General features: G+C 30.3%; 1 protein-coding gene across 1 annotated transcript; it reads right to left on the reverse strand.

Moving 5' to 3' along the window:
* Positions 1-5819: 5819 nt before the first annotated feature.
* Positions 5820-19109, reverse strand: LOC107441022 (uncharacterized). Its single transcript, XM_016054149.3, has 5 exons — positions 18833-19109; positions 15079-15238; positions 10480-10616; positions 9160-9292; positions 5820-7190 (listed from the first exon to the last, which is right to left on the reverse strand). Exons 1-5 carry the CDS (start codon positions 18864-18866, stop codon positions 7031-7033), a joined length of 624 nt encoding a protein of 207 aa, XP_015909635.1. The 5' UTR covers positions 18867-19109; the 3' UTR covers positions 5820-7030.
* Positions 19110-25317: the final 6208 nt, after the last annotated feature.

A 25317-nucleotide genomic window follows, 5' to 3' on the forward strand; every position in this document is an offset into this window, starting at 1 on the left:
TTTTGTTTCTTATTTTTTTGATTTGTGAAAAAGAAATACATATTAGTGCAACTTAAGAAATCACAACTGTTTGATTTGTTTTTTAAATGAACAAGTTTGAACCGCAATTTTATTTTGACGTTTAAGCTAATATATTACACAGTAAACTTTAAAAAAGCTGCTCTTTAAAGAAAAAGGGGTTGGAAAACTTTACTTTTGTTAAAATTATTTTTCAACAATTGCTCAATTCAGAATATATTATTACAGTATAATTTTAGGAAAATGCCCTATTTTGTTAAACAGCAAGTACTAAAAATGGATCATTGTAAAAAGATTCCAAATCCATACTATTTTTAAAACCATAATTTTATTTGAGATGTGTAATAAAAAATGCGCAAATTTTGAACTTATTTTGGTAAAAAGAAAAGTACGCAATGAAGAGTTAACATATTTTTTTCCGAAATTGATTCAGTTATTACAGAATTAATTAAAACTGATAACAACTTTTTACATATTTTTTGCAATAAATACAAATTATTCCTATATTTCGTCATAAGAGGATATAAGAATGATGTTGACCCAAGGAACCTTCTCGATAATTTCGTTATTTCCAGAATTGAAATCTGTTTGAACGAAGCATATTATTGCTTGAAAGCTGAAACGAGAAATAATTAAACTATTATTATTTATTTATGCTTATACCATTAATTTATTGATAGTGGTGTCAAGGATAAGGATATGCGTTGGAAACCCAGTTTACCATTATACTATGGGTGTATTAAATCATATGTCTTGAGTAGTTTATTTTAAGCAAATTATTTAATTTTAAGCAAATAAGGGTGTAAAAAATATCTCTGTAGAAGTACGCCTAAAGTATACCTTAAAATATACAAAGAATAAAGTTTGGATCTATAAATATAAAACACATTTTCAAACTATTTCGAGTGTGACGAGAACGTTAACTTGTTTGAAATAACTGCCTTTGTAACTATTTAACTTTGATTCTTGGTGCAAGGGGGCATTTCATTTTCTCATTCGACTTTTGAAATTTCAATTCCAAGCGGACTTGTTTTGACTCCCTTAATATTATTTTTAAGGCTAGCAGTAAAAACAATTGTACTGCATTGATTTTTTTTAAAGAAAATTGCGATTAATTATTATTTTTTCAATTTAAGAGCCTCTTATGTAAAACTTATTTTAATATCGCGATAAGTAATTTAATATACTGTGTTAAGAAACTAAAGCGAAAGGATTAAAAATAATTTAAATTTAAAAAAAAATGAAGATGACAATAAAAGTAGATTTATTTTATGGCTTAAAAATTGACGTCACAAGTTAATCATTCTTAATAAGTTTTGAGAATGGGTGCTTATTTTTGAGCATGCGAAACATATCGATATTTATTTTGATCTTCATGATTTTTTAAGCTAATGAAGTTTTTATCCGGAATTATACTGTGTTAAATTTAGGTCTTGATCATTATTTTGATTAAAATTTTAAACTCGAAGAAGTAAGCTTCTGTATTTTAATATTTTAACAGTGTTCATACAGTCATTAAAAAAGATAACCGTAGCATCAATAGTGCAATTATAAAGTTATCTCCGGGTGCTCAGCTGGATCCGAGGCATTTCTTCAACTGTATCTCTGTTGCCTCGACCCTCTTCAGCATATACCTCAACTGCTGCCATGACACCCTTTATACCGAAAAAGTCGGAGATGTGGCCAGGGCTGTGCTCCATGCCTTCGATCCCATTTGACTTGTACTTTAACTTTTCTGCACTTGTCAAATGACAACAGCAACAACAACATGAAGTTATCTTCCTTAAAATTAAATCTTGAAACCAAATACTTGAAGTAAATGAAATTGAATATTGTGGTGAATGTAAACGGGGAAAAAAAGAATGCGTTTTATTTTTACTTGCCGCCATTTCAGTTTCTTAAGGACTTTACGAACTCCTTAAAATGTGAATATCGTTTAAGATACATGTAGTGATGATGAGAATCATAAAACAAGTTCATAAACTGAAGGTGAAAAAACAGAGAAATCATAGTAAGGCTATGGTTTGACACACATGCATGACATCTCTTACAGGTATCCATTAAATCACATGGTTAGGCATAATTACTTCTCTTCTTCTCAAGTTGCACTACCCAATTATTATATTTTTAAAAGTAACAATTTTAATAGTAAATAATACCAGTTAAATTTAGTTAATAATCAAAGAGAAAAAGCAAACGATTTTTCACTTTTAAAAATTTTTTTAGAAAGAATGTATATTTGATCTATAAATGTTGATAAGATGAATCAGAATTTTTTATTAATTACTTTTTACAACTTTTGCTAAAACGCATTTCCTCAATACTTCATATATTAGTCTAATTAAAAAAGAGCTAAGAATAAATATTTTTTCTGTTGAAAGCAAAATATTTGTTTTCTTCCTTTTTCTATGAAAAGTAAAACGATTTATAAAAGATAATTACTTTTCTGCATTTTTGTTTTTTCATGACGTATTTTTCTGAGTTCAAATTATATTCTAATATGTATATAATGTTAAGAGTATTAAATAAGTTTTATATTGTTTTTGTAGCATAATTGTTGCACGCTTATTTGTTACATGTGAACAAAAGTCGTATGATTTATTCTGTAACGAGGTAATTACAGTAAGTAATAATAACAATTTAGTAATTTTAACGCTGCTATGTGGATCATTCGCTCTTAACTATCAAATTTTAAAGATTGCTTTAAAGCATTTATGTTTGCAGTTTATTTCAATAATTCAATCCACTTTCAAATATTTTAACTTTAGACTTCTTGCATATCAAAGTAAATTATTTCAAGCCTATATTTTGTGCAAACATAGCTGAGTACTGTATTTTTTTTTATTCTTACTTATACTTCCTAAAGGGTTATATATGATAAATTCAGCAATGGGGAATCTCTCTTATTAGTAGTAAATGTAATGGCCATTTTTTAAGACTGGTAGGAACTCTGCAAATGGATGGGTGATCGTGTAAAGCTAAGGGTGGTGGCGCTAGTGGTAAAATTGCTCTTTCAAGACTTCCGGGTTACTGCTTCCGATATATTTTTACGCCGCAGATTGAAAAAACGCGCCATCATATTATTGCATCATATCTTTTGCAGTATTTCACATGTACCGAGTTCTTTCTTTCAGCCTTTAAACTTCAGCATTATCATATTAATATTATAATCATTAGAATATTTTCTAATTAGGCTAACTTAAAAAGATATTTTTGGCGACATTTTATTCAAATGTAGCCAAATAAGGGATAAAATACAAAACATGGCAAACCTTAAGAATTATTCACAATGAGATATTAACTTTCCAAAATTTTTTTTGGCCTTACGACCTCTGAGAATCAATACATTTCTGAAAGCTCTTATGAATAGTACAATTATGTTTAGATTTGAACCCAAATTACAATAACTAAACTGCATAGAATATTAGGCTTGTTCACACATCGCCTCGTAGTCATAACATAAGCGGAGGGATACACCGGAAATTTTCTAAATTTCTTCCGGTTTAAGGACGCTTGTTATTGTTTACATTAGACCACCCATCCATAATTAAGACATTTACTAGGAAAAAATTTCTGGAGAAATTAAAAAATAATTTATATTATTTTCGCTGTTGTAATTTTTATCGCAATTAATATTTGAATATAATGTGTAATCACGTTTTGAAAAAAGAATGGTTTGAAAGAAGTTATTAAGGAGTTGTAGGGCAGTGATTCCGAAAGGTCTAACTAAGAGCTCAAATACTGTTGAAGGTAACATAACTGATTCAAAGCTGTCAGCTCAGCTCATAAGAATTTGGTCAATTAGTACTAGCACTTCAAGAAGAAGCCCTCCCATACTCACATATGTGATTTATAACGTCAGCGCTAGCTAATCTTCACCAGCATAGGTGTATTAAAGTTGAGCTAAGTTTCTCAACATAATTTAGAATGTTAATTTACAATAAGTTAATTATATACAAAGCCGTATTGCACATCTGATTAGTTGAAATATAATTCTTTCTCATTTACTTTTTTTTCTTCTTAACTTAGATTTATTATTTGCTTATGTATTTTTACTGTAACCGGGATATATTTTTGTTTTGTGTACCTAGCAACTTCGATGCATGATTAGTTTATGTTCCACATGGCTTCGTACCTGCTGTATATATAGTGAAATAATTGAAATCTTTGAGAAAAAATCTTTGTGACAGAATTTAGAATCTGTCCCTTAAGAGAATTGATACTTAACGACTTGACTTACTCGAAATAGAATGGAAAGAACAGTTGCTAACTAAACAAATACCACGTTTCATCAACCAATCAGGATCGAGGTACCAACGCTACGTCACTGACTGCTATAGGCGTCTAATATTAGCAGTGTTTATCGAAGCTCTTTCAACAAGGGAAAAAATGTCAAAGTTTATGTGCCTTACATGTGAGGTAAAGCTGTAGTTTTAAATTAGTAATATCATCGTGTCAAAAAAATTTATCTCGGCTTCAGAACCAACAAATAACTGAAACATTTTAAAAATTATTAAACTTCTTTCAAAAACCGGCTATTTAGTGAGTCTTTATCCGACTAGATCAAATTTATCAAAAAATACGAATGAGTCTCAATTTTGACGAATTTATATGAGCCAAAGTAATTTAGTGACGGAGTAACTCTCTAAACGTTAAAAAAAATCAAAAAACTCGGAAAATAAGAGTTCGCTAACTCTTTTTTTCTCCACAAAACTGCGACTTTTCTTTATGTTGACGTTTAACTCCATTTTCAGATATAGCATCATAGAGGACACTGCTTAAAGATAGGCTGAACTTGACCGAACAGTTATGAATAACTATTCCAAACTCACAGCAGATTTTGAACATAGCATATTATTGAGAAAAAAAGCGTTATTTTAATTTTATGCGATATTACAGGAAATTAAATTTTGTCTCTTCTCATTTATATTTTCTCTTTAAGTTAAGGTTCACTCCCACAATATTTTTATGTCAGTGTAATAATAATCTTCAGTGCGCAGAAAAAAAAAGCACTACCCTGAATAACTTTTGGTCCAATTATTGGATCTTCATGCTCTAGGACTCACTATTAATGATTTGAGTGGGTGCTTATTCCTCGCTCGAGCATAATTACTTCCCACATTGAAGGTACCCCCTATATTTCAGAGGTCAGAAATCCGAATCCATCAACAACAACAAAAAAAAGAAAAGGTAATTCTATTCAGAGAAAGTAGGGTTTTGTGCCAGACTTCGTAACTTAAAATATCGTTTGCACTAATTACTCAGCATATTTGATGCATTCCCTCCAACTATTGAATCCTAGAAAGTAAAGATTCTATCATTAAGATCAAAAGTTATTCAGCGTGGTCCCTTTTTCCACATTAACCAAATCCCTAGCAGCGAAATAACTTGGGGCCTCATCCAATATTCACGAATCTTGGCTCAACAAGGGCCCGTTATTCTTCCGATATTGGGCCTATATAGAATTGACCTATTCCTCCGATACTTTACAGCCACTTTATATCCAATATCGGCCCTCTATAGAATAGGTAGATTCTCCCCATATTTTATATTCATTATTCAGCCAATATAAGCCGATATTGAACCTGTAGAGGACCAATATTAAAAAATCTAGATAACCTAATATTGATCTATCGGTGCATGTTCATATAAGAGCCATATTGAGCCCAACGGGGCCAAGGTAAAACTGTTGCTTGAGAATAATATATATTAATAATACAACATCAAGCAATGGTCAGCAGAACACTTCGTATCTTAAAAATATTACAATTTCGTTTAATGAAATAAAGACATCAATGAAAGAAATACAAAAGGAATCTTTATTTACAAGATGTTTACAAATGAATCTAAAACAGGATCAATCCTGGTAAACGACTCATGATGAATTTTCCGACTTAGAAGGATGGACTTAGATGAAAAAATATAATACATAGATGAGATCAATTTGCTTTTTGTTTTGTTTTTTAAGAACAATAAAATCTCGCGAAATTTCTTTGCGATTTTAATATTGATCTAAATTAAATATTAATTTTGGTAAATAACAAATTTATCAGAGTACTAAATTCTTGAAATTATTTGATTTATTGCGTTTTAGTTATTAAAAATCCTGCAATATTATTTTAAATTGCGTGACCTATTTAGTTTTAGTAGCACTTTCTTAAGAAATATTTTTTTATTTATAGAAACAAATTTTACATTTTTGAAGAAAAAAATTGGTGTTTTTTTTATACTATGATTCATACATATTTAGTAATTGAGATCGAATCCTCAGACAATAAAATGACGCTTGCTTTAAAAAGAAAGTAAAAGCGAATTCAGTTAAAGAAATGCTGGGTATTCTATATTGCATGAGTAAAGATTTAAATATGCCTTGTTTGCTTACTATTTCGTTAATTATGCGACAAAATACTGTTTAAAGTTACAATTTGGGTTTGGTAAAGAATTTTATGTGTTCAATTACTAAAAATTAAATTTTTAGCTCAAATTTAATACTTCTGAATATGTCTCGGTTAATATCGATGTTAATTTGTAGAGCTATGATAGATTTTGTTTTATAGTTACTGTTACTGAATGTTTATTACTAGTTAGAATTGCAACGACAGCATTCAATTATAATTTAATAAGAAATGTGAATGTTGTTCTTAATTCCAATGCTCATATTTTTTAATCACTGGAAATTTAAATTTTTAGAATTTTTGCTATATTTTAATCGTGTGGAGATGTTCCACTAATCGTTAAAAATTTTACTTGTATAGAATATTTACGAAGATTTTTTATTAGCGTAATGATATTTTTTTAATCATTGAAGGTTTTAATTATTTAGAATTTTGACGTAGATGATACGTGAGGTAATGTTCCATCGAAATTATTAAATGTTGCGTAACATTTTTACAACGATGATTTTTTGGTAGGGTGATATTTCATGAATTTGATGCTTGGGAATAGTGTGATTTTACTGTGAAAATAGAGCATGATTAATACTGTTCTGCATTGAAGTGTTCTTCTTTTGCTCTTAGAATTGTGGGCATTTGGATGGATCGTTGTAATAGCAGATCACTTGATTGATAGGATAAAAGGCTTTTCCCATCATTTCAGAGACAAGTTTTGAGGCACTTCTGCCACAGTCTTTGTGAACTCGTTCAGAGATACACTCACCGGTTCGATCAATGGAACTAAAAGAATGAGATGAAAAAAAAGTTGTATTACACAGAAATTCCTATTATAATGAGATTTTTATTTATGTATCTACCTTTATTATTTCATCCGATAGTAATACTACCCAGTGAAACTGTCACGTTAAGGAGAATTTAAAAAAAGAAAACTTGTAGAAAAAATAGTTTATCCTTTATTCAATTCCAACTATTAGTTCACACTCTCTATATATATCTTGTTCAAATTTTCAATCGTTAATAAAATACTTTCTATTCATACACTCAAGTTCAAATACATTTTTTTGAACTTGTAGTGGATGACACTTGATGTTAATGCAGTTTTTTCAAAAATTAATTCATTAATTAAATTTAATTAACTAATTTTAGTTTTATATGGGTGAAAAAATTGTAATTATTTAATAAAAAGTAACTGAAATAAAGTTTTTCTCTGTTGACCTTAGTAGGAATTGGCTTTAAATGTTTTTTTTTTTTAATTACTTGTTTTTTCGGATAAAAGAAATCAATGACTGCCATTTTTTTTTCGTGTTATAAAAAGTATAAATGTTTGTAATGTATAGTTATATATGTTTAAAACAGCTGTGATAGTCAAGGAAACTTTATTTCCTTCCTTAAAATAAATAGAGAAAAATATTTAACCTGTTATTTAACTTATGAAGTTGCTTAAAAATCATTTCATTTAGCTCTTGGAATGATAAGGGTTAAAATATAGTTCTACCATGATACCTTTTGGTTAGATATCATTTTAGTTGCGGGGGGGGGGGGCNGGGGGGGGGGGGGGGGGTCATATTATCTTAAATGCAGATTTTATTTATTTTAGAATAATATTCTTTAAGATTATTTTAATGAATGTGAAAAAAATACAAACTTAGATTGATTTATTAAAGTTGATGAAAAGTTTCGCAAACATGTGTATTTTTATAAATGTTAGATATTTTTGTTGATGAAAAATATTTTCTTAAATTATCAAATTTCGTTTAATGATTTTGTTTAAAAAGAAAATATTTCCTTATGGCTCTTGGTTCGATTACATAATTATATTATGCACGTCTAACAATTTAAAATCATTTCATTCTTTAGTCAAAACGAAATAAGAACTCGGGTCGAATCTTTTTTTATATATAAAGGAAAGTTAAATAGTTTCGAAACCCTGTTCTGTTAGACGAATATAGTGTTGAGAAATCGTTTTTTTTTTTTTTATATTTTTTATTTTATGTTAATAGAACCAGAAGAACAAGATTTAGAAATGTAGAAAAAGAAAAAAGTTCGTTATGCCAGTTAGCGGTCTCTTAAAAAGTTCTAAGATCCCACAACTTTCTCCTTTGTTTCTGGTTATTTATGTAATTTTTAAATTGTATTACTCTTTTAACGATTACTTTATTTCTTTAAATTTTTTTCATACTAAACGTTTTAGTGCATAAATCATTTTAATGAATAACTCCGCTTTTGATGATATTTTAAAAATTTAGTAGTATAAAAACATTGTCTTTATAGACTTAAAAATAATTGAATTCTTATTCTTTATAACAAAACCTTGCGAAATTAATATCATTTTCAAAGCGAAAAACTCCTTTCATTTAAGAAATCCAAACCTCAAAATTAATAAACGTGTTTATAAATTTAATTTGTATCAAAGAAATTTTTAATCGAATACTTAGTTTTTTAAGTTACGGATGTCAGCAATTATTATTTAATAATCTTTTTGATTTAAACTCGTTTTTTAATCATTTCGCATCACATTTCAAAATGATTTTTAATATACAGGGCTTGAAGCAATATAGTGATGTGTCTTATATTTTTTAAGTTGACCTTTTTGCTTTAAACTTTTCGTATTGTTTCCTGATACGTATTTTACAAATTCATGGTGTTTTGAACTTAAACTAATCACCAAGCAATTTCAAAATGTGGCTTATCATTCTATTGTCCCAGTTCCCTGCATGCATTATTTATATGTATGAGATTACATGCTTACCAACAGAAAACTTTGATGATTGAGTCTGGATCAGGTCTTTGGATGAGAGCGGGATATTTATCAATCATTGAAGCAGCGCAATCCATTACGGTAGTGTTCTGGTGATTGAGGCATTTAGATTCTTGCAAGTAGCCTATTGCGGAATAAATAAAAATGGTGCTTACATTCATTATTCTGATAAATCATATCATAAAACTGTATATGATGTTGCAAATATAAGTCTAAATAAATATGTAGCCGTGATATTGAAGGGATTTTAATCATCTACTATGTCTACTTTAATCTATCAAACGGTACCTCATAATATAACCAAGTTAACATGTGTTATATACTAGAAATTTGGTATTTAATATTTGTAGTGGTAGTTACGCCACAATATAATATAATTTTCATTTCCATGGCTGCCAACTTCTACTGTCATTGGGAAAAGCATACTAATCAAAGAAGGAACATTTTTCTGATTACTAAGCTACTTCTTTAATACTTAAAAGTATATCTGCCTAAACAACAGTTTTTATTGATATGTTTGAACTATTGATTTGTTATGGTGGCTAAAACAGTAAATTCAAATATAAATTTGTCCCGCAGTGGATTGATCGTAAAGACATGGTTCTCAGTAGAATGCCGAAGTCGAGCATCACTGGCTGCTGTCAGTAAGTGGGTGGGTGACCACTTTGATCAGCCTGCGTAGAGACCGAGGGTGTGAGGTTCTGGTCCTCGGTAAACTGTTCTACCGTAAAGTACTTCGCGCTCAGGTAGTCGGGCTACCAAACAGGGGAGCCATCCCCTCTGCAGAGGATCAAAATTGTGATGGTAGGTCTTCGGATCATCCTTATGGATGTTTCCCAGACCGTTGCCAATAGCCCTTCGTGCAGCTCTAGTGTAACGCAAATAAAGTACCTACCTATCAAATATAAATTTAAAAATTCAAACTTTAAGTACGAAAAAAATAGTAGTATAACAATTTCTTTCCTGGCTTGTTTTCGGGGAAAGTGAAATAGCCATAACTACTAAAATTTAATGAAAGATTTAACTTGTCTGTTTCTTGTATGTTTATAAACAAGACTGTATGTTTTATCACATTTCTGATGTGTTATAAATAAAATCAGACGAAACTTTAGAAGTTTAATTTCACACGGCAGAAAGAAATTTCACATGTAATACATATGTAATAACTGTTAAGTCTAGATTATCCCTATTTCTAGTCTAGATTATCAGGAGTAAAAGCAAGAAATGACATGGTTTTAGTGTCAATGCTTTTCTCCCCGTCCTCCGCCGCCGTTCCAATGGCTTTTAATCTATCAAAATAAGGATACTCACGTTTTCCGAGACTTGATCCTGGTGCACAAATCTCAGATAGCAATTGCTTGACACCTCCCATCACGAAAGGACTGGTGGCTTGGTAGAGGGGTGAATCCAGACAACGGTCCAAACAACCTAGGCCCTCAGCAGTTCGTCTATGAAATGGTAAAAAAGAAAAAGAGCACATTTCAACTGATGGCATAAATGTTTAACAATTAGAAAGTTCGATTATACTCATATATGACATCTACGAAATGCGATCCTGTCTGACAGGAACAGGTAGAAAAGCGCAAAAGGAGTAGCTTACACTATGATATTACACTCAAACCATGGCTCAGTTTCAGTTCATGAATTCTGTTGGTTTTCAGTCTTGCGCAGACATAAATCACATAGCAGCAGATGAATCATCCGCATTTTCCTTACGTAAAATATCACCCATAAAGGGCAATAGATGCACTATAAGATTCTATATAAAATCTTAATTATCAGGTGATACTTTGCAGCTTTATTGCTTTTACGCGACTCATACCGGTTTGCACTTGTTTACGTTTGTGTATCAATTAATTAAATTAGACGATATATGATGTAAATTAGACGATTGGATAAATTAGATGATATATTATATAAATATGGAATATTTATTATATCAGGTATTACGTTAGTATATTATAATAATTAGACCAAATTATTCGACACACTGTAGTGTTTTAATACTGACATGTTTTGCACGAGTTAATATGCAATACTTTTATATTTAAACACAAATGTAATGGGTTTTTACTTAGGAGAATTTTTTTGTGTACTTCTTATTTGCGTTAATATAGTATTTTTTTAACGTATTGCATTACAATGTTAACTAATTGATACACGAACGTAAACAAGTTAAAGAAAATTAAAATTTTTTACGGTGAAAATTTAGTTACATTTCTTATTTACTTTCTTAACTGTTATGGTTTTAATTTTCAATTTATTCATTTTTTGTGGGTTTGTTTATTGACAACGCATCATTCCAGGCTCATTAGAATCAATTTAAAGCATCATTGTAAAAATATTATGTTAAGAAAAACAAGCACATTTTTCTTTCAAACAATTGCTATTTTGTCGATTTAATGTAATTTTTTGCATGATATCTACAGTTCTGTACTAAAAAATGCATTTAGTTTGCCTCGCGAACAAAAATAGTGGCAACTATTTACTCTACTATTCTTAACCATTCAATAATTGATTCAATGTATTAAACAGTTATCAAAAACACGAAACAGACAAATAGAGAACGTTTGTTATCATTAGACTTCGTAAAACTTGCTAGCTTCCCATATTTTAGAGTTTTTATTTTACTTTATTTATTTATTTCATTTTATTACCATTGCATTTAGCAGCGTGATTAAATGAGGTGGTTATGATTTAATAAGCCTCTATATACATAATTAATTTACAAATCAGTACAAACGATAATCATCTCGTTTATTATTTAAACCAGAACTAATAAAATTTAGCACGATGGCCTTTATTATTTACTTGTTCATTTGTTATTATTTTTTTGAGGGGAGGGAAGGGTTCAATCATAAATCATAGAATCATTGAACTGTAACTTTTAAGAAGAACTTAACTAGGCGTATGAACTAATATAGTGGCCCAAATGAATCAGAAGTATGGAGTGTGAATCATCATCCATGTTCACAACACAAGCACAAATAAAGTACAACAAATTGTCATCATCTTATTTACAACCTCAACGTGCAGTGAAGCAAGAAACTAACTTCGCTTCTCAGAGGCAATTAATCAGTTTGGTGACAGCGAAAAAGTTATTTGCGTCAATGAATGATTATCTATAAAGCCGAAATTTGACAGTTTTCGAAGTAGAAATGGGGGAGAGGAAAGTTTGCGTCCCTCATTATTTCCCGATGAGTAGTTTTTCTAAAATTAATTTGCTTGAAAAGAAAACGAGTCAATTTTTTTTTTACCTGGAGAAGTCTATGCCAGAACCAGACAAATCTATGCCAGAATCGTTCATCACTGCGAATTTTGTTGTCTTAAAGACGCAAGATAATTTAACCGTAACAGCTTATTTCGGCTGTGGAACAATGAAATTATGGATTATTGTAACACAAATTGTGTTATTTAGTATCATTGGGAAGTGTTTGTCCTGTTCTTATCAACACTTATGATTCTTTTAAGTCGTATTTTGGATCGATTACTGCTCTTGGCTTGGATGGCAAGAGATTATAAATTTTTCCTAGTTTGCCAACAATAAAAATCCTGCTGAATGTATTAAATTAATCTAGAGTCATGGAACGCATGATAATTGTTATTAAAAGCATGATACTTTAAGCATATTGTTGAAGATAATTTCATGCTTTGAATAATATCCTAATATGGCCATAATAATTTAAAACTTCGAATAATAATAATCCAATAAAATTTTGGATTATTGTAACACAAATTGTGTTATTTAGTATCATTGGGAAGTGTTTGTCATGTCCTGATCAACACGTGCGATTCTTTTAAGTCGTAATTGGGTCGATTACAGCTTTTGACTTGTGCTACAATAAAAATAAATGCTTTTCCTCATTTTCCAAAAATACAAATGCAGTTGAATATATTAAATTAATTTAGAGTCGAGAAACGCATTTTAATAATTATTAAAAACGGGATACCATCATATTGCTCATGTAATTTAAAATTTTGAAGAAAATGAGCTAAAAGTGTTGTCTCTTCCAAAGAAGACACGCTTTTGAGCAGCTTCTGTTTTCCTTTTCAGACTATGACAGGACATACCGCCTTCAGTCTAGTTTACGTTACGTCCCCGCTTTCTTTTGCACTGGATTAAGTGACCGGGTATATTCCCATCATAATGCTAATCAGGATTAAATCCTGAATCTTTGGGAAAGATCTACTAGATGGGCAATATTTCCCGAAGTACAGGTACGACGATACTGAAAAAATATAAAACTGATCAAAAGGTTGCAAAATGTGGTGCCGTAGATAAATCAAATCTCAGATCAGAGAGTTCCTAAATTAAAAATTTTTTTTCCAGTACATTAATTTTCATATTGGTTTGGTTGTCATCAGCATAAAATTGATATAATTCTTAAAGGTATTGTTTTCCTATAAATACTTTTGTATCCCTACTGTGAAGGTATTTACCTGTACTGTTATTATTGTGTTTTTAATTTTGATTGTTTTCAAAATTAAAAGTTTAAGAGAATTATTTTTATTCTTATTAGAATAACTTAATTCTATGTTACATTTTAAGGTAAAGTAATTTAAATCGGTGCCTGATCTTATTAACCGTTTTACAATTATTATTTTTTGGTGCAAATTACATTAATATGTTAGTATGAATAACGGTTAAAGACATTTAATGATTCTGAACTTAACTTTCAGCTTCATGCTCAAAGTGATGAATGCAATAAATTGAATTTAAAATATACATCCGTCCGTTTGATAAGCAAAAATATTAAATTACAGTTGTGAACTCACCAAATTTGTTATAACAATATACTTTTAGTTTTAAATGTTTTTTCAAAAAATGATTACTTAGAAAAAATGAGCAAGAAATCAATCAATCATTGGTGTGCGTCAGTGAGCAGGGAGCTTAGCCCTAGTATCGATATATTTATTTTATCTGAGCAAAAGAAATTTTTCCACACTGAAATATTTCCTCAAATGAGCTAATGATGCCGTAAAAGTCCTTAATGATGCTGTAAATGTACAGCCAGAAACTTTTTATAGAGATTCAGCATTTCAACGTCGTTTAGCACATTCAATCGCAAAACGTCCGTACGTGAACGTACGGGATGTTGCGTAAATTTAGTAAATCGTTTATTAAGACTATAGAAAAATTATCTTCGTTACGTATCGTATGAAATTTCATCTTCATATATCTTTCCGTTCAGTTTTCTTGGGATTATTAATTCCATCAAGATTATTATAATTCGCTACAAATAGTAATTTATTGGAAAAAAAATTATAGTTTTTAATTTAAAAAACAAACAAACAAGGAATACCATGGAAATAATTATCTGGCGGAATATCAACAACAAAAGTAATTCTATGTAATTAGTCATAGTCGTATTTTTACCTAATTATTTATGCTTTTACTACCCTTTTTCACCCTTTGCACTCGAAAAGACTGTCGCCTGTAAATTACTTACCAACAAGATTATCATAGTTTGTTACAGATAATAATTTAATGGAAAAAAATTGTAGTTTATAATTTTAAAAAAAAACAAGTAATACCATGGAAATAATTATCTGACGGAAGTTCAACAGCAAAAATAATTCTGCGTAATTAATCATAGTCGTATTTTTACTATTAATTATACATTATTTATGCTTTTACTACACTTTCTCACCCTTTGCACTCGAAAACGTTAAAATTTTTACTTCTTAATGCTTAGTGACCACTTTATTTTATAGTCTCCAGGTATTATAGGGTACGCCCACTAAATTTTTTGTGGTTACGCTCGTTTTTTTTCTTTTTTTTCCAGAAGGATCTCGAGTACTAAGAGATAAACATGATAGTTATTTCCATAATAAAACCCCTGAAATAACTTTCATAAATTCGCATAAAGAATTCTTAATTAAATCCTGTTAAATTTGCACCGTACTTACGCGCAAAATATTTTGATGTCGCCCTCGTTGACAGGGTCAGGGTCACGAAGCTTCAAGAGACACTCTTCAATATTGCACTGCTGTTGCTGTTGTTGCTGCTGCTGTTGCTGTTCATACTGATGTTGAAGGTGGGTCTGGCCAAGAGCAGCGACGATAACAGCTAAGTGATAAAAATATTTTTTTATCAGTGGATAGAAATAAATCACATTATAATGATATTTGTTAGAAAGAAAATTAAAAGTAATGGCACAAATATTTTGGTTACCAATATCGTATGACACCAATGAAATAATTGCAGCTTGATTTATTAAAGCAACAGTAGGAAACAAAAATTACTAAGCTTTTACAGGGTGCGTAGCCAAATCTTTCAACAGAAAATAAGCTCCTTTTAAGTACTTTTGAAGCACTTAAAAATATTTTTGAGCACTATATATATTAACAAAATGCGAAATAATTTTCAAAGACTTTACATGATCATAATAAAATAACTATAGTTTCTGACAAAGAACTCGTTTTTTTGATCATATTAGCCACCATGAAAAGATCGGGAGATCTTTCGGCTCATTTCGGAGGGTAGAAAATGAAGCCTGAAATGGAGAATATCTTGCAAAATGCAGCAGAGCTGCACATGGGAGGGCAATAATCCTTTCCACTGAAACCAGCTCAGTAGACGCTCATGCGGACCGACAGTACGCCAAAATGCATTGTGTTTGAATGAATTGTGAAAATGTTGAATAGTACAATGTGAAAACTGTGTTTTTGCATAATACGTAACGAAAATCGATATAGTAAAGAAGAAAAAAATCCCATTTTCGATAAGGGAAAATGAGGCACATTTTAAAAACAAATTTTCGAAAATAAGCACCTTTAAGCACTTTTTAAAAACGCCGCGCACCTTGTTTAATTATGTAGTGGTGTTTCGTAATCCCCACGCTTAAAATATATTTTTAGAAAATAAAGTATTAGTACATATTGGTCTAGTACATATTAGAAGTCCCAGATCAATATCCAAGCAAGGAAAAAAGAAAAACTCTATCGAAATCTAAAGAATCACAAATGGGAAGAAAGAAATAGAAAACTTGTTTGATTGCAGGAGGAGACAGAGAGGAATTGAAATGAGATTATTAGAAGACTAACAAAAGCGGTTTTAAAAATTTTTCATTCCGCTTTCGTCACTAATGATTTAGCACAGATTTCTTCACTAAAATATTAATCTGAAACTTTTAGTGAGTATATATATTTTTAATTTTATTTTTGACTCGGAATCTATAGTTATACATTATGGAATGATAATTTCCGAATATCCTGTTTTTATTTTGATACGCAGCCAATCTGATTAACACCAATATTATATTTTTAAATAAACTTTCAAATAAAAGTATTTTTTCAGCAAAAATGAATATTTTTGAATAACTAATGTTTAAAAAAAAAGAGAAAATTATCAAAAATTACAATCAAGGTAGCTTTAATTATATAAAATCAATAATTGAGACAAAAAATTTTAAAAAAATTATAAAAACTGTTAACTTAATTATTTTAAAGATAGCTTTTTTCTAGAAGAAAGAAAAACAAAAATTTATGTCTATCATTATTCCTTTCCCATAAGTGATATGAAATATTTCTCGTAAAACAATGGCAACTCTCGAAATAAAATATTAAAATAAAGAATGACGAAATTTTGATTAAATTTATTGATTAGTTTTCGCTTCAACCTCGACTTTAATTTTAAAGAATCATTTAATGCAGAATTTTAAGTTAAGAGTTAGATATTATAAAAATTACATATTATAAATATTTTCCTTTATCGAATTTTATTCCTTAATAGATTACCTGAAGAAGTACGCGCCGTCTTGGGAGTTTAGCCCGATAATTTAAAAAACCCTGGAATACATTTAGTTACTACTTCAATTATCAGACCACAGGGGGAAAAAAAGAAGAAAAAAACGTATTCTTTTATATTTGAGATAAAATCTGATAGCACATCGTTAGCATATATCATTGCTAAGTATGATTTTTGTGTTCTTTAACTTTATGCTTATAATTGAAAAATTTGAATTTGAATGTCAAGCAGGCGTGATTTTCAAAAAATTAAACGCTAGCAAAATGAAAATTTTTTACTTATCAGACTTAGCTACATTATTATACTGTGATTATTCTCATAGGGCAGGAGTTGGTGTTGAAAATTATAGCAGCCTCTTTCAAGAAATAAAAAAAAAATTATAGGAATTCTACCAATTTCTATTTTTTGCATATTTCTGAATGAGATATTTTAACTACGGCGTAATGTTAACCATTCACCGTAGTTAAAATATCTTATTCAAAAATATGCGTTATAATATCTAGCTCTAAAACTGGTCACAACGTTGTTCTTAAAATAAAGTGAAATGTCTGTATTTGGTAGGCTTTAAATTAAAATCTTGGTTCGTTTAGAGTACATTAGCACACATTAATTTTTTGTAAGATGATGCGGCAACAAAAGTTCTCCTAAAATGTTAGCACAATATTATTTTTTTTAGTACTTAAAGGGGACAAAGTTGCTTCATGATTTTTTAACAGCTGAAAAAATTGATACATCTCTGATTTTCTCAGCTTATGCTTATTCTTGCTAACCCAAAGTTCCAGCTCCTTATAATAAAGTAATAGCAAAGATTATGCTTAACTTTTCTTCTTAATTTTTCCCGAGCTGAACTCCTTTGTGCCTAGCTTCCATTTGAAACGATGATTTCATTTTACTTTCAAAAAAAGAAAAAGTGTCTTATCCTTAGGATTTATGTTAAGACATAGTGCTTTATTAAAGTGATAAGTATTGATAAACAACAAAAAGAAATATCCATTTGATGTAAACAACTCTGTACGACCATTTTTTTCTCTTCATATTGATGTGCTTCATATATAAACCACTTTTAGTAGTTGGGCAATAATGGGTTAAAAGTTTCAGTACATGGTTAACAGGTCTTATATTTACTATAATTAATACTTTAATAGGTTTAAATTGTTTAGATATAGTGGTTTAGATAAAATTTGCAACCACTTGGAATACTCAAGAAAACTCTCCCGCCAAAATTGGGAGCGGAGTTGGCAAGTATATTATTTTGTGAGAAAATTAAACAGGGTGCGTAGCGTTTCAAAAAAGTTCTTAAAGGTGATTATTTACGTTTTTTAAAGGCCCTTAAAGGTGCTTTTTTAATTCGGGGTTTGTAAAAAGTGCTTAATTTTCTATCTTTTAAAAAGAAATTTTTTCTTTACCGTATCGATTGTTGTTTTAAATTGCAAAAAATGCATGATTTTCACAATTTTCTCTGCAATTTAAATCAGAAACGAGTTATTTTATGATGATTATGTAAAGTTTTTGAAACTGTTTCTAAATTTTATTGATTTTATGTTTATAAATAAAGAACTTTAAGCGACAGAGGAAAAAAAAATTTTATTACTGCACAGATCCTAATTATGAATTTTTTTTGTTTAAAAATATTTTTTGAGTGTTTCAAAAGTATTTAAAAGGTGCTTATTTTTTGTTGAAAATTCTGGTTGCACACTCTGTTAAAATAATTTTTTTCAATGACTAGTTACCACTTATATTCAAATATCCAAAGCCTATCATTAAGGCACTTTTCAAAACACTATAATATAGAAAGCCGGGCTTTAATATTTAAAATTAGCTTCCATCTTTGAGATCGTTTCTATTACTTTCACCTCAACATCCACAGAGAGAAAGCCGAAGGGTACGAAGGAAGGAGATGAAACAGAAACTTACCCGCAAAGAAAACTAGAAATCTGGTGAAAGCCATCGCTGGTGGAAGAAGAATGAAAACAAAGGCAAAGTGAATGGAATAACTCGCTGGGTGTTGTCTTTAAAGTCTACACGCGGAAAAACAACTGGTGTATGTGAACCCTGACGAGACTGACGTCAGGAAAAAGCTTACATTTGTTAGGATGGCTTTCTGTGAGAGAGACCCAATCACGAGACAGTAACACTGACCTTAAATAAAGCGACGAAATTTCACTTTTGTTAGGGACCGGATTGTATGCCACCAGAAAAAGCACTTTTTCTTCCTTTGAAAAAACTTTTTTTTTTCCCTTTTCCCCTAGAGCATTGCCCCAGCTTTGCAGCCACGAGTGTGCAGTCAAGCGCCTCCTACCCATCTCAGATTAAGACCAGAATGATTCTAAATCAAGAATCGACCACTTTGACGACGAGGAAAATGTGTTTATCTTTTCCACATGTCTTCCATGATGCGAGGAAAATTTTCTATTTATTCATGTTATTTGTTTTTTCGCACTTAAGGCGGTTCCGCACCCTTTTTCTCCCTTAATTTTTTTTTTCATTGAGGTAGTTCTAATGCACCTTTGTCACCTTTATACTTTAACCAACAAATGCATAAAAAAATCCCAATGCCCTTCAGTACAATCAATGATACTTTTACTTTTGCTGTACTGTTGTTGGACTTACCTTATACTATCTTTAGTAGTTTTCTTTACACGCCTTACCTTTAACCTTACATTTATACCTTTCGACAGTACAGTCAATTTCAGTCTAACTCAATTGTCAGCTTCATTTTTTTTTCACATTCGAACAAAAAAAAATTCCAATGCCCTTCAGTACAATCAATTATGCATTTACTTTTGTCGTACTTTGCTGTACTGTTGTTGGACTTATTACCGTATACTACCTTTAGTAGTTACCGGTAAGGCGTGTAAAGCCTTACCTTTATACCTTTAAATAGTATAGTCAGTTTCAATCTAACTCAATTGTCAGCTTCATTTTGCTCACATTCAAACAAAAAATAAATAAAAAAAGAAAAATCCCAATCCCCTTCAGTACCATGAATTATACTTTTACTTTTGTTGTACTCTGCTGTACTGTTGTTGGACTTATTACCTTATACTACCTTTAGTAGTTACCTTTACACGCCTTACCTTTAACCTTATCTTTATACTTTTAAACAGTATAGTCAGTCTCAGTCTAACTCAATTGTCAACTTCATTTTTGTCACATTTAAACAAACAAACAAAATATTCCAATTCCCTTCAGTACAATAAATTATACTTTTACTTTTGTTGTACTTTGCTGTAATGATGCTGGCATGCTGAACTAATTACCTTATACTACTACCTTTAGTAGTTACCTTTATACGCCTTACCTTTAACCTTACCCTTATACCTTCAAACAGTACAAACAGTTGCAGTCTAATTCAATTGCCCACTTCATTTTTTTACATTTAAACTTATTAGACGAAGGGATTTCGCGCCTTATTTCTGCATGGAAAGCTTTTCTATTTAGTATTTATTTATTGCAATGAACATGTTAATTATTCTGTTTATTTTTTATCTTTTTACAGTAGCCAAGTTCATAAAAACTAATTGGCAATGTCCTCTAGTACAATTTGTGCCTGTCTAGTTCAGTTGCCAACTTCTCGGTTGCAAGTAGACCTTCTTGGATTTCCATCTTAAATTAATCCATCAACTTCTGCGAGCCAGAACCAAATTTTCAGGGGCCAGCATGCTAAAAAGTGAAAACTACAGTAACAGCTTTTTGCTTTTATGTCCTGGGTTTCGCTTTTATGTACTAAAATATATATATATATTTTTTATATAAAACTAGAGTTGAACAGCAAACCGAATTCTGAGATTATGACTATGAATGTTTAATTCTGTAGCATAGTAATTTTTAACCCAATCCAGAAGACAAGGGAACTCCTGGCTCATACATTGGGCTTCGTTGAGGACTTTTCGATGTTACTAACTAGTATTTGCGATACACCACGAAACCTTCAATCGGTTAGCCCTACGACAAGGAGAATCTAACCGACGATCCGTTTACCACTGAGAATATTTTACGTCAGCACTGTGGTCGGTGCGAGCTGGGAGCAGAATTCGCATCAACCAGCCATCACTGAGATTCGGACCTGGGGCACATCATTGGTTCCCAACCTTTTGTGGCCCATCGCCCCCCTCTAGGGTTTGACTAATGCATATAGCCCCTTTTTTTTGCTTGAAAAAAAGACCATGCATTGTCGCTAGCGAGCATCTCTTAATAATACTGAAAATGTGCTAAATTATTTCTGATTTTAATTCATATTAACAACTTAAAAAGTAAATAATGTAGCAGTTTTATCCAGTCACTTTTGAAATTTTTTAAAAAAATGTGTACCTTTTCATTTTTTTTAAATGAGGTAATATTTGAAACGAAATAATCAAAAGAAGAATACATTTTTTAAAATGAATTTTTTAATGTTATCTGGAAGAATTGAAAACGTTAACTAGAATTTGAAGAAAAAAGATGAAAATTTTGAAACTGACTTGTTTATTTTTACCTCTTCAATGATTGCCTTGTGCCTGGTGGATTTCGTAAAAGCTTGAATAAAAAGCTTTTTGTTCGTTAGATTTAAGCGCAGGTCTCCTTTGAAGCAAATGTCCTACCTAATTCCTTGTTTTGTGAGAAGATGAATGACTGAACTAAATCTTTTTTCTACTAAATATGTTGAAGGGAACGAGATAAGGAGCTGTTCAGTTTCTGTGCACAATTAAATAGCGGGAGTCAACGAAAATGCGTGGATTCTTCATAATATAACTGCTAGCAAAACTACGGCCGGATGGACAAACCCCAAGACGTTGATAAAAATAAGAAAGAGAAACCTAGTCCTTAAGAATTTATCATAAGATGCTGAATAAAACTTAAAAGAAGCAAACTTGTGCCTCGTTTATAGAAATGAATTGTGTTTTCTTCAATTAATATCATACAACCTGATTGCCACAAATCTTTTTCCATTTTTGCAAGGTGCATTCTTATTGGCCAGAAAAATCACAGAGCATGATTCTGTTTTTGCACATGAAGATCCAGATTACGTGTTAGTCATCAGAATAAAATTAATAAAAATTATTAAAATTGCAAAATATTTCTTTGAAAATTTAAGGGTAATAACCAGTAATATTTATTTAACATTTTTTTATCTTGGTATTATCTGCTATTATTTCTTTTTTTTCCTTAAATTCTAAATTGCATTTTCACAACTAAAATCAGTGTTTTGTATTTAGTAATTAATAAGATATCTTAACACACAGTATTTTCTGATAAAATATCACTAAGATATACTTTGGTAAGCAAATCGCTAAACATATTGCTCTGATAAACATAACGTTTAATAAGTTAAGAAACATTTTTTTATAACCGTCGTTGAACAGTTGACCCAATTATTTGGGTTTACGACTACTAGTGTTCAACTCCGTAGTCTTTTAATTTTTAACCCAACCCAGAAGACAAGGGATCAAGTATTGGGAGATAATATAATAAATAATAATTTTTTTAATAGTTTACAAAAGAAATTTGAGAATTGAAGAAAATTTAAAAGCAAAATCGAATCCGATTATAATTAACGGAGAAATATGATCTGCGAGTGTTCTTCAGGCGCTCTTGACGGTAGCTTTCCTGCATTACATCTTCAGCGCCAAAGGTGAGGGGAAAGATCGTTACGATTCAGCATTGATAGTATGGGAAGTTTCCCTTCCTCACGTGAAGCCGTCACATTCATAATGGTAAGTACTATCATAATGTTAAGTACTAAGTATCTAAAAAATGTATATTCTGAATTTACAATAAATAGCCTAAATACAAATTAAACAGTGAATTGAGTACAATTTATATATATTTGAGTGGTCCTTGTGTGAACAAATTTTTTTTATATCATTACTTTTATTATTTAAAAGATAAAAGTATTTTCGAAACAGAATTTCGTCTTTGGGTGGCAAAATGACAGCGTGAAACAGAACCAGGACTTAAGAGCCCAACGATCTTTCCAAGATTATTAATGCACGTGATATCGATGTGTACCCATCAATCAATATGTTGTTGAGAATTTTAATAACTTTGTCAGTTAGTGCAGCAACAGCAGAACGTTCCTTTTCAACTCTTGGACGTCTCAAAACTTGGCTTAGAGCAAGTCAAAATCAAGAACGATGAAATGGACTCGCATTATTAAACATTCATCGATAAATTGATTTGGATGTTGAGAAAATCATTGACAGATTTGCCAAAGTTTCTAAAAAACGCATTTCATTTACAATTTAAAGATTTTGAATACTTGAATTATTTATGTATTGTTCTATTGCTCATTATGAAAAAAATAAGTAAGAAGACTAGCATTAAAAACCCCAGTTTTTTTTTTCTAAAAAAAAACATTAAAAAAAATTTTTTGTATGAAAAAAATTAATCGTGGGAGGAGCGGGAATCTAAGTCTACGACTCCCCCAGGAAAAATTTCTGGATCCGCCCCTGCTCTAACCCATGATCCGTCTACCACTGAGTATAATAACATATTTTTATGTTAGCATTGTGGTCGGTGCAGGCCGAATTCAGAATTCGTATCGACCAGCCATCGCTGGGATTCGAACCAGTTTCCTCTCATTGGAAAGCGAACGCTCTATCCCATTAGCCATCACGGCTGAGATACATATTGGCATCTAAATTAATTAATGGTTTACTCTACATAAGTGATATTTATTTTTATCGCAGGCTTTAGGAGAATCTGTGCCCATTTAACAAGTGCAATTAAAATAAAATACAAAATTGTCAAACATTATTAAGAAAACTTTTTGCATTATTGCTAATTTGTCTCCATAGCGAAAAATATTTGAAGAGTTTTCTTAAATAGCAAAAATTAAATAAGAATATTGAAGAAAATAAAAAAAAAAGTAGATGAAGTTGCAATAGTAACCAACGAAAACGATCAGGTTTAAAGTTTTGGAAAATAAATCAGTGCATCCATGTTAGCATTGATACAATAAAATAGTTTGTAACCGTTAAATTGAATATTTAATGGTTATTAAACATATAACAATCTGCTCATCGTTTCGAAACAAAAAACGATTGCAGCAACTGTGGGTATTGGTGAGCTAAGCGAGTAGGGATCAGCGTCCCCTATTATATTAATAATAACTAACTCTTTATTAAGATCTAGAACAATGTCATTGTGATTTTTTTTCATTGTGTGATAGTTAAAAAAATTTCATCAAAGCATTTTTTTAAAAAAAAATTAAAACAAAAACTGTTAATTGAATTATTAAAAAATACTTGAGACCATTTTTTTTTAAACTAATAAGAATCAAAGGAGATAAATATTCAAATGTGATCCGCCTCAAAAAACTTAAAATTACCTCTTACTTAGTTTATTCGAAAATTTTACTGTGCATTTTTTGTTGTTTTTAATATTAGGTTAGATTTTTGTTAATAGTAGACAGAATCAGAGATTTGATGGAGGAAGAAAAAATCAAAAATTGTTGTTTTTTCTAAATGCGGCTTTTAAGTGAAAGACGATTAATAGTAGAATTATTATGTCTTAGATCGTTTTAAGCCATTTTTTTTTTTGTCGAATTCAATAGGTTACCTACAGGAAGAAATAAAAGAGCATACGTCCAGAGGCTAACTTCTGTTTCTCAACGTCGAATTATTACAGCAGTGATTAAAGAATTTGCAGCTCCAGTAGCAATTACATCCTCACTTCCTGTTTCATTCAGAACAGTATGGAATGTCGTAAAAAAGTTTTCTAAATTAAAATTCTTTAAAATCTTCTAAATTAAAAGTAAAACTAAAGCTGTCAAAATGACGCATTAAAGAACATTTAAAATTCGCTTTTTAAAAAGGTGTTAGGCCAAATTTACGGCGTAAAATTCGACGAAGAAATGTTAAATTATCTATTCTTTTAGGGTAAAGATAGTTTTGTCATGATTTAAGACATTAACGCGTTCAAAGAGGTTGCTCTGTTATGATATGGTAGGTTTCGATGCGAGAACTAAGACTGATATAGTCTTCATAAATGCTAAAATAAATTCTGAAATTTACCAAAATATGCTTGACAACACAACAACTTCATTCTTTAAAATATAAACAGATGGACAAAAAAATTGTTTGTTGTTGAAACGTGCTTTTGTTTACGTTAGCAATTGTTCCTTCCATTCTATTTCGAGTAAGTCAAGCTCGTCAAATATTAATTCTCTTTAGTGACACATTCTGTATTCTTACACAAAGATTTTTTCATAAATATTTCAATTCTTTCATTATACATTTCGTACTTAACACAAAGACCGGTATGAAGCCGTGCAGAACATAATCTAAATATGCATCGAAATTACCAGGGATACAAAGCAAAAATATATCATGGTTACAATAAAATGCATAAACAAATAATAATTCTAAGTTAAGTAAAAGAAGTAGTTTAGAAGGAATTATATTTCAACAAATTCGATG

Source organism: Parasteatoda tepidariorum, chromosome 7 (genome assembly GCF_043381705.1).
Source record: "Parasteatoda tepidariorum isolate YZ-2023 chromosome 7, CAS_Ptep_4.0, whole genome shotgun sequence".
Lineage (NCBI taxonomy): Eukaryota > Metazoa > Arthropoda > Arachnida > Araneae > Theridiidae > Parasteatoda > Parasteatoda tepidariorum.